The 11,151-nt window shown below is 48.8% G+C and overlaps 1 protein-coding gene across 1 annotated transcript; it reads left to right on the forward strand.

The window, feature by feature from the left end:
- Positions 1 to 6,911: 6,911 nt before the first annotated feature.
- LOC128636340 (dynein heavy chain-like) lies at positions 6,912 to 8,312 on the forward strand. Its single transcript, XM_053689368.1, has one exon. It carries the CDS (start codon positions 6,912 to 6,914, stop codon positions 8,310 to 8,312), a length of 1,401 nt encoding a protein of 466 aa, XP_053545343.1.
- The last annotated feature ends 2,839 nt before the right edge of the window (positions 8,313 to 11,151 follow it).

Here is an 11,151-nt window from a genome sequence, read left to right on the forward strand (position 1 = left end):
CCAGTGGGTTGCAGCACCTACAATGGGAGTCATCCAGTGGGTTACAGCACTAACAGTGGGTGTCATCCAGTGTGTTACACCGCCTACAGTGGGTGTTACCAAGTGGCTTACAGCACCTACAGTGGGAGTAATCCAGTGGGTTACTTACAGCACCTACAATGGGAGTCATCCAGTCTGCTACAGCACCTACAGTGGATGTCATCCAGTGGGTTACAGCACCTTTAGTGGGAGTCATCCAGTGTGTTACAGCACCTACAGTGGGTGTCATCTAGTAGGGTGTCATCTAGTATGTTACAGCACCTACAGTGAATGTCATCTAGTGGATTACAGCACCTACAGTGAATGTCATCTAGTGGATTACAGCACCTACAGTGGGTTACAGTATCTACAGTGGGATTAATCCAGTGGGCTACTGCACCTACAGTGGATGTTATTCAGTGGGTTACAGCACCTACAGTGGGTGTCATCCAGTGGGTTACAGCACCTACAGTGGGTGTCATCCAGTGGGTTACAGCACCTACAGTGGGTGTCATCCAGTAGGTTACAGCACATACAGTGGGTGTCATCTAGTGGGTCACAGCACCTACAGTGGGAGTCATCTAGTGGGTTACAGCACCTACAGTGGATGTCATCTAGCCAGTGGATTACAGCACCTACAGTGGGTTACAGTATCTACAGTGGGATTAATCCAGTGGGTTACAGCACCTACAGTGGGTGTCATCCAGTGGGTTACAGCACCTACAGTGGGTGTCATCCAGTGGGTTACAGCACCTACAGTGGGTGTCATCCAGTAGGTTACAGCACCTACAGTGAGTGTCATCCAGTGGGTACAGCACCTACAGTGGGTGTCATCTAGTGGGTTACAGCACCTACAGTGGGAGTCACAAGTCTGTTACAGCACCAACAGTGGGTGTCATCCAGTGGGTTACACCGCCTACAGTGGGTGTCATCAAGTGGCTTACAGCACCTACAGTGGGAGTTATCCAGTGGGTTACTTACAGCCCCTACAGTGGGAGTCATCCAGTGGGTTACAGCACCTACAATGGGAGTCATCCAGTGGGTTACAACACTTACAGTGGGTGTGATCCCGTGGGTTACAGCACCTACAGTGGGAGTCATCCAGTGGGCTATAGCACCTACAGTGGGAGTCATCTAGTGGGTTACAGGACCTACAGTGGGAGTTATCCAGTGGGTTACAGTACCTACAGTGGGTGTCATCCAGTGGGTTGCAGCACCTACAATGGGTGTCATCTAGTGGGTTACAACACCAACAGTGGGAGTTATCCAGTGGGTTACAGCACCTACAATGGGAGTCATCCAGTGGGCTTCAACACCTACAGTGGATGTCATCCAGTGGGTTACAGCACCTACAGTGGGTGTCATCTAGTGTGTTACAGCACCTACAGTGGGTGTCATTTAGTGGGTTACAGCACCTACAGTGGGTTACAGCATCTATAGTGGGATTAATCCAGTGGGTTACAGCACCTACAATTGGAGTCATTCAGTGGGCTACAGCACCTACAGTGGGTGTCATCTAGTGGGTTACAGCACATACAGTGGGTGTCATCCAGTGGGTTACAGCACCTACAGTGGGTGTCATCCAGTGGGTTACAGCACCTGCAGTGGGTGTCATCCAGTGGGTTACAGCACCTACAGTGGGAGTCATCCAGTGGGTTACAGCACCAACAGTGGGTGTCATCCAGTGGGTTACACCTCCTACAGTGGGTGTCATCAAGTGGCTTATAGCACCTACAGTGGGAGTAATCCAGTGGGTTACTTACAGCACCTACAATGGGAGTCATCCAGTGGGCTACAGCACCTACAGTGGGTGTCATCCAGTGGGTTACAGCACCTACAGTGGGTGTCATCTAGTGGGTTACAGCACCTACAGTGAGTGTCATCCAGTGGGTTACAGCACCTACAGTGAATGCCATCTAGTGGATTACAGCATGTACAGTGGGTTACAGTATCTACAGTGGGATTAATCCAGTGGGCTACTGCACCTACAGTGGAGGTCATTCAGTGGGTTACAGCACCTACAGTGGGTGTCATCCAGTGGGTTACAGCACCTACAGTGGGTGTCATCCAGTGGGTTACAGCACCTACAGTGGGTGTCATCCAGTAGGTTACAGTACCTACAGTGGGTGTCATCTAGTGGGTCACAGCACCTACAGTTGTAGTCATCTAGTGGGTTACAGCAGCTACATTGGATGTCATCTAGTGGATTACAGCACCTACAGTGGGTTACAGTATCTACAGTGGGATTAATCCAGTGGGCTTCTGCACCTACAGTGGATGTCATTCAGTTGGTTACAGCACCTACAGTGGGTGTCATCCAGTGGGTTAGAGCACCTACAGTGGGTGTCATCCAGTGGGTTACAGCACCTACAGTGGGAGTCACCAGTGTGTTACAGCACCATCAGTGGGTGTCATCCAGTGGGTTACACCGCCTACAGTGGGTGTCATCAAGTTGCTTACAGCACCTACAGTGGGAGTTATCCAGTGGGTTACAGCACCTACAATGGGAGTCATCCAGTGGATTACAGCACCTACAATGGGAGTTATCCAGTGGGTTACAGCACCTACAATGGGAGTCATCAGGTGGGTTACAACACTTACAGTGGGTGTGATCCCGTGGGTTACAGCACCTACAGTGGGAGTCATCCAGTGGACTATAGCACCTACAGTGGGAGTCATCTAGTGGGTTACAGGACCTACAGTGGGAGTTATCCAGTGGGTTACAGTACCTTCAGTGGGTGTCATCCAGTGGGTTACAGCACCTACAATGGGAGTCATCCAGTGGGCTTCAACACCTACAGTGGGTGTCATCTAGTGGGTTACAGCACCTACAGTGGGTGTCTTCTAGTGTGTTACAGCACCTATAATGGGAGTCATTCAGTGGGCTACAGCACCTACAGTGGGTGTGATAATAATAATAATAACTAGTATTTATATAGCGCCTTTCTCCCAGTGGGACTCAAAGCGCTTTTTCAGCGCTCGCTCTCGGAATTAACCAAATCTGCAGCTGAATAGTAATAGTTATTATTATTACCCAATTTAATGGTACTAATTTTATCGACCTCGGAAGATGAAGGGCTGAGTCGGACCTGCCGGGATTTGCACCTATGACCTTGGATTTTTTAAACAGGCTTTTTTGTAGTCAGGGCATTTACCAGCTGAGCTACCTCACCGGCTTATCCTGTGGGTTACAGCACCTACAGTGGGAGTCATCCAGTGGGTTACAGGACCTACAGTGGGAGTCATCCAGTGGGTTAGAGCACCTACAGTGGGAGTCATCCAGTGGGTTACACCGCCTACAGTGGGTGTCATCAAGTGGCTTACAGCACCTACAGTGGGAGTTATCCAGTGGGTTACTTACAGCGCCTACAATGGAAGTCATGCAGTGGGCTACAGCACCTACAGTGGATGTCATCCAGTGGGTTACAGAACCTAAAGTGGGTATCATCTAGTGGGTTACAGCACCTACAGTGGGTGTCATCTAGTGGGGTGTCATCTAGTGGGTTACAGCACCTACAGTGGATGTCATCTAGTGGATTACAGCACCTACAGTGGGTTACAGCATCTACAGTGGGTGTCATCCAGTGGGTTACTGCACCTACAGTGGATGTCATCTAGTGGGTTACAGCACCTATAGTGGGTTTCATTCAGTGGGTTACATCACCTACAGTGGATGTCATCTAGTGGCTTACAGCACCTATAGTGGGAGTTACCCAGTGGGTTACTTACAGCCTCTACATTGGGAGTCATCCAGTGGGTTACAGAACCTAAAGTGGGTATCATCTAGTGGGTTACAGCACCCACAGTGGGTGTCATCTAGTGGGGTGTCATCTAGTGGGTTACAGCACCTACAGTGGATGTCATCTAGTGGATTACAGCACCTACAGTGGGTTACAGCATCTACAGTGGGATTAATCCAGTGGGCTACAGCACCTACAGTGGATGTCATCCATTGGGTTACAGCACCTACAGTGGGTATCATCCAGTGGGTTACAGCACCTACAGTGGGTGTCATCAAGTGGCTTACAGCACCTACAGTGGGAGTTACCCAGTGGGTTACTTACAGCCTCTACATTGGGAGTCATCCAGTGGGTTACAGCACCTACAGTGGGTTTAATCTAATGGGTTACAGCACCTACAATGGGAGTCATCCAGTGGGCTACAGCACCTACAGTGGGTGTGATTCCATGGGTTACAGCACCTACAGTGGGTTTCATCCAGTGGGTTACAGCACCTACAGTGGGTGTCATCTAGTGGGTTACAGTACCTACAGTGGGAGTCATCCAGTGGGCTACAGCACCTACAATGGGAGTCATCCAGTGGGTTGTAGGACCTACAGTGGGTGTCATCCAGTGGGTTACAGCACCTACAATGGGAGTCATCCAGTGGGTTGCAGGACCTACAGTGGGAGTCATCCAGTGGGTTACAGTACCTACAGTGGGTGTCATCTAGTGGGTTACAGCACCTACAGTGGGAGTCATCCAGTGGGTTGCAGTACCTACAGCGGGTGTCATCTAGTGGGTTACAGTACCTATAGTGGGTGTCATCCAGTGGGTTACAGCACCAACAGCGGGTGTCATCCAGTGGGTTACAGCACCATCAGTGGGTGTCATCCAGTGGGTTACAGCACCTACAGTGGGTGTCATCTAGTGGGTTACAACACCTACAGTGGGAGTTATCCAGTGGGCTACAGCACCTACAGTGGATGTCATCCAGTCTGTTACAGCATCTACAGTGGGTGTCATCCAGTGGGTTACAGCACCTATAGTGGTAGTCATCCAGTGGGTTACACCACCTACAGTGGGTGTCATCTAGTGGGTTACAACACCTACTGTGGGAGTCATCTAGTGGGTTACAGCACCTACAGTGGATGTCATCTAGTGGATTACAGCACCTACAGTGGGTTACAGCATCTACAGTGGGTGTCATCCAGTGGGTTACTGCACCTACAGTGGGTGTCATCTAGTGAGTTACAGCACCTACAGTGGGTTTCATTCAGTGGGTTACATCCCCTACAGTGGATGTCATCTAGTGGATTACAGCACCTACAGTGGGTTACAGCATCTACAGTGGGATTAATCCAGTGGGCTACAGCACCTACAGTGGATGTCATCCAGTGGGTTACAGCACCTACAGTGGGTATCATCCAGTGGGTTACAGCACCTACAGTGGGTGTCATCAAGTGGCTTACAGCACCTACAGTGGGAGTTACCCAGTGGGTTACTTACAGCCTCTACATTGGGAGTCATCCAGTGGGTTACAGCACCACCAGTGGGTTTCATCTAATGGGTTACAGCACCTACAATGGGAGTCATCCAGTGGGCTACAGCACCTACAGTGGGTGTGATCCCATGGGTTACAGCACCTACAGTGGGTTTCATCCAGTGGGTTACAGCACCTACAGTGGGTGTCATCTAGTGGGTTACAGTACCTACAGTGGGAGTCATCCAGTGGGCTACAGCACTTACAATGGGAGTCATCCAGTGGGTTGTAGGACCTACAGTGGGTGTAATCCAGTGGGTTACAGCACCTACAATGGGAGTCATCCAGTGGGTTGCAGGACCTACAGTGGGAGTCATCCAGTGGGTTACAGTACCTACAGTGGGTGTCATCTAGTGGGTTACAGCACCTACAGTGGGAGTCATCCAGTGGGTTGCAGTACCTACAGCGGGTGTCATCTAGTGGGTTACAGTACCTACAGTGGGTGTCATCCAGTGGGTTTCAGCACCAACAGCGGGTGTCATCCAGTGGGTTACAGCACCATCAGTGGGTGTCATCCAGTGGGTTACACCACCTACAGTGGGTGTCATCCAGTGGGTTACAGCACCTACAATGGGAGTCATCCAGTGGGTTGCAGGACCTACAGTGGGAGTCATCCAGTGGGTTACAGTACCTACAGTGGGTGTCATCTAGTGGGTTACAGCACCTACAGTGGGAGTCATCCAGTGGGTTGCAGTACCTACAGCGGGTGTCATCTAGTGGGTTACAGTACCTACAGTGGGTGTCATCCAGTGGGTTACAGCACCAACAGCGGGTGTCATCCAGTGGGTTACAGCACCATCAATGGGTGTCATCCAGTGGGTTACAGCACCTACAGTGGGTGTCATCTAGTGGGTTACAACACCTACAGTGGGAGTTATCCAGTGGGCTACAGCACCTACAGTGGATGTCATCCAGTCTGTTACAGCATCTACAGTGGGTGTCATCCAGTGGGTTACAGCACCTATAGTGGTAGTCATCCAGTGGGTTACACCACCTACAGTGGGTGTCATCTAGTGGGTTACAACACCTACTGTGGGAGTCATCTAGTGGGTTACAGCACCTACAGTGGATGTCATCTAGTGGATTACAGCACCTACAGTGGGTTACAGCATCTACAGTGGGTGTCATCCAGTGGGTTACTGCACCTACAGTGGGTGTCATCTAGTGAGTTACAGCACCTACAGTGGGTTTCATTCAGTGGGTTACATCCCCTACAGTGGATGTCATCTAGTGGATTACAGCACCTACAGTGGGTTACAGCATCTACAGTGGGATTAATCCAGTGGGCTACAGCACCTACAGTGGATGTCATCCAGTGGGTTACAGCACCTACAGTGGGTATCATCCAGTGGGTTACAGCACCTACAGTGGGTGTCATCAAGTGGCTTACAGCACCTACAGTGGGAGTCATCCAGTGGGTTACAGCACCACCAGTGGGTTTCATCTAATGGGTTACAGCACCTACAATGGGAGTCATCCAGTGGGCTACAGCACCTACAGTGGGTGTGATCCCATGGGTTACAGCACCTACAGTGGGTTTCATCCAGTGGGTTACAGCACCTACAGTGGGTGTCATCTAGTGGGTTACAGTACCTACAGTGGGAGTCATCCAGTGGGCTACAGCACCTACAATGGGAGTCATCCAGTGGGTTGTAGGACCTACAGTGGGTGTAATCCAGTGGGTTACAGCACCTACAATGGGAGTCATCCAGTGGGTTGCAGGACCTACAGTGGGAGTCATCCAGTGGGTTACAGTACCTACAGTGGGTTACAACACCTACAGTGGGAGTTATCCAGTGGGCTACAGCACCTACAGTGGATGTCATCCAGTCTGTTACAGCATCTACAGTGGGTGTCATCCAGTGGGTTACAGCACCTATAGTGGTAGTCATCCAGTGGGTTACAGCACCAACAGTGGGTGTCATCCATTGGGTCACACCACCTACAGTTGGTGTCATCTAGTGGGTTACAACACCTACTGTGGGAGTCATCTAGTGGGTTACAGCCCCTACAGTGGGTGTCATCTAGTGGGTTACAGCAGCTGCAGTGGGAGTCATCTAGTGGGTTACAGCACCTACAGTGGTTGTCATCTAGTGGGTTACAGCACCTACAGTGGGAGTCATCTAGTGGGTTACAGCACCTGCAGTGGGTGTCATCCAGTGAGTTACAGCACCTACAGTGGGTGTCATCCAGTGTGTTTCAGCACCTACAGTGGGTGTCATCCAGTGAGTTACAGCACCTGCAGTGGGTGTCATCCAATGGGTTACAGCACCTACAGTGGGTGTCATCCAGTGGGTTACAGCACCTACAGTGGGTGTCATCTAGTGGGTTACAGCACCTACAATGGGTATCATCTAGTGGGTTACAGCACCTACAGTGGGAGTCATCTAGTGGGTTACATCACCTACAGTGGGTGTCATCTAGTGGGTTACAGCACCTACCATGGGTATCATCTAGTGGGTTACAGCACCTACAGTGGGTGTCATCTAGTGGGTTACAGCACCTACTGTGGGTATCATCTAGTGGGTTACAGCACCTACAGTGGGAGTCATCTAGTGGGTTACAGCACCTACAGTGGGTATCATCTAGTGGGTTACAGCACCTACAGTGGGTATCATCTAGTGGGTTACAGCACCTACTGTGGGTATCATCTAGTAGGTTACAGCACCTACAGTGGGAGTCATCTAGTGGGTTACAGCACCTACAGTGGGAGTCATCTAGTGGGTTACAGCACCTACAGTGGGTATTATCTAGTGGGTTACAGCACCTACTGTGGGTATCATCTAGTGGGTTACAGCACCTACTGTGGGTATCATCTAGTGGGTTACAGCACCTACAGTGGGAGTTATCTAGTGGTTTACAGCACCTACAGTTTGATTAAGGGCACACTTTTTTATGCTCCTTTCAAGCTGCTGGGAGATCATTCCCCTGACACTCGCTTGTTCACAGTGATTGAAACGCCCGACTCTACTGGTTGTGCGAGAGCAGAATGTGGCGTTGCACATGGGAGCTCTTGTGCAATGCTAAATTGAGACACACAATGCAGCGTCCCAAGTGGTGACTACAGGCAAACTACTTGTGAATATATCTGCCTGCTATCATGATAAAGTTTACACTTAGTGTGTTTAATCTTGAATGCAATCATATGAATGTCATTTTATGATAGTTTCAAAGTGTGATTTGAGAGTTAATTTTACATTTCTTTTATTAAACAGAAAATATTTTTGTATTTCACACTGAGAACACTTAAAGGCACAATAAGGATGCACTTTTTTATATCTTCCATTAGACATTTCTTTTAAAAAAGGTAATGATCTGTCCCCGTCTGAGGCTTCAATGCTCCGTTGATAAATCATTTTTTACACTAGCCTGTCCTGTTAGTGGCCAGTCTGGGTTTATACACAAAATAAATAAACAAAGACGTCTTTCATCATATTCTTCTTGTTACAGTAATTTACATTAGAGGGACATTATACACTAGATTTTTCTTTTCAGAAGTGTTTTGTAGATGATCCATTTATATCGCCCATCTGGTGGTGTTTTTGTAACAATCTATGGTTTTGCTTATTTTTTAAATAACATTGTGCTGATTTTCAGACTCCTAGCCAGGCCCCACAGTGGCAGATGTAGACCCAGGTCTACAGACTTCTGCTGCTCCTGTTTATCTAAAGGTTTTTTTCATATGCAGGGAAGGGAGGATCTGCCCTTTCTGCTTTCCCAGCCCCTTTCACTGGGTGTCCCAGCCTAACCTCATCAACAGAGCTAAACTGGGCACTTCTAAGTAAGCTTTTAAAAGGCTTTATACTGGATATTTAGATCAGTATCTGTGCATATTCTTCTTTATAGTAGTGTAGTGTCTACTCCATGCAGTTATATGAAAATTGATGTACACTATCCCTTTAAGTAAAAATAACTACTGTAAGGTAATGGCACTATGGTGTTGGAAACACAAGATATTTCCATACCCTGCTCACTAGCTTTATATCCCTCACTTGAGAGCCATCTGATGATAAAGATTAACAGCACAAGTTGGTGTTTGGAAGAGGCTCCTGCGGACACAACAGTCATGTGAAGAACTGTACCTAAGTTGTAATCACTGAGAAGTGTTAGGTGCCATTGAAAACATAAAAGGTTTTTATTTCATGCAGACTGAAGATAATGGTGTCTGGGAATTCATCTTTAGCATAAGGATGGTGATGTGAGTGAGTTTCACAGATAGGCAGTCAGTAGTTTAAGAGGAACCAGTAACAAAAGCGCTGTGATCTTGCCCTTTACCTGATATACGTACTTAAGACATACATATATATGTTTACAGACCCCCAACTCTAGTCTCCCTCCTTATAATAGCAGCTCCCTGATGCCAGCAAATGATATGCTAACTCCCTGAAACTACAAGTATCATAATCCAACGTGGCCCAAATCCGGAAACAGTGTTTCTTTAAGGAATGCCTCTAGTTGCGGTGACGTCATTGAGCAGGAAGGCGTTGTCACAGCAAGTCTGTCTTTACTTTCAGACAGTGGAGGGCAGCATAGCCCAGAACGACCATAATAATTAAGGCCCTTAGGAGTGTGCTGCTGTGAAGTTGCAACAATGTTGCATTAGTGAGGGTGGGGTTTAGCTTACCTTTAAGTAGTCAGCTCCCAAGGCCCAAACCCTCTTTTCCAGCTCGTCTTCACAGCGTCAGGATCATCTGTCAGGAGTCCTGTGGAAGAAGATGTTGGAATTAGATGAGCTGATGATCGATGAGTTTGACTCAGGAGAAGATGTGGTGCAGCCTTCCCCCCCTCGCCCGGTGAGTTGTCCCCCGGGGTCTAGCCTGTACCCTGAGGTTATGGTTGTCTCCCCCTCTCCCACCCCTCCTTTAATTCCCCCTCCAGTGGTAGAAGTGGGTCCCCAGGTAGCAGAGGGGGTTGTGGCAAGTGAGCAGGGCTCTGTTCCCAGTGCGAGTTGTAGCGGGGGGGAGGCCTTACCTGAACCGGTCACTCTTACCGGTGAGGCGGTCTCCACGGCGGTGGCGCTGCTCCAATCCTTGGCAGCGGTGCTTTCCGGCGGGGGGGTCGGCATCCCAGGGAGGTCCTCCGGCTTCGGTTCGCGTGCCGGCGTCCACGCGGGTATCCATGGCCGCGTCAGGGCCCGTCTCTTCCGGTTTGGCCGTTTCCGGTGACGTCACTTCCGGTGACGTCACGTCCGGGAACGCCATTCCGGAATCCAGAGGCAAGCGGGCAGCATCGTCGTCTCCACCGGGGTACACAGGTAAGAGAGGGGTACCCCGGGGGGGGGGGGGGCGACGCCCACGGGGGGTGCGCAGCGAGGGTCAATTACTCAGCGCCCGCGAAGGGACACTGATTTGGCGGTCATTGAAAGGGGTAGAAGGTTGCATGAGGGATCTCATGAGCAGAAATTTAAACAGCTATAGGAGCGCTTGGGATCCCTGATAGGAATCTTAGCTGAGTAGAATCAAAAGTATTTAAACTAAACCAAATATTTATAAATGGTTTTTACAAAAAGGTTTTAAAAGGTTTTTTAAAAAATACGTATTTATTTTACAATATTTATTTCACAGTGTTAAAAACAGTGTTTAAAAACAATATCTTACAATATAAATTCGGTAAGCAAAGGTGTGTACACTTTTACCCTGATGTTATGATATTAACCCTAATTAAACATAAATCTCTATATGGACATATAACTCTCTGTCTGACCCTATATCTCTATATGGGCATGTATCTATACTTGACAATATGAATATAGGAAAATTGGATTTTCTGGTTCACAGTAGTAATTCAGACCTTAAGAGACTTTTCAGCCATAAGGTAAAACACATAAGATAAAAAACAACATAAGTGAATTTCCAATATGTGTGATTACGT

The sequence above is a fragment of the Bombina bombina genome, chromosome 7 (genome assembly GCF_027579735.1).
Source record: "Bombina bombina isolate aBomBom1 chromosome 7, aBomBom1.pri, whole genome shotgun sequence".
NCBI lineage: Eukaryota > Metazoa > Chordata > Amphibia > Anura > Bombinatoridae > Bombina > Bombina bombina.

Bases quoted from the DNA above. Each gene is read 5' to 3' on its own strand.
- LOC128636340 (XM_053689368.1), top strand. From the start codon at position 6,912: ATGGGAGTCATCCAGTGGGTTGTAGGACCTACAGTGGGTGTAATCCAG.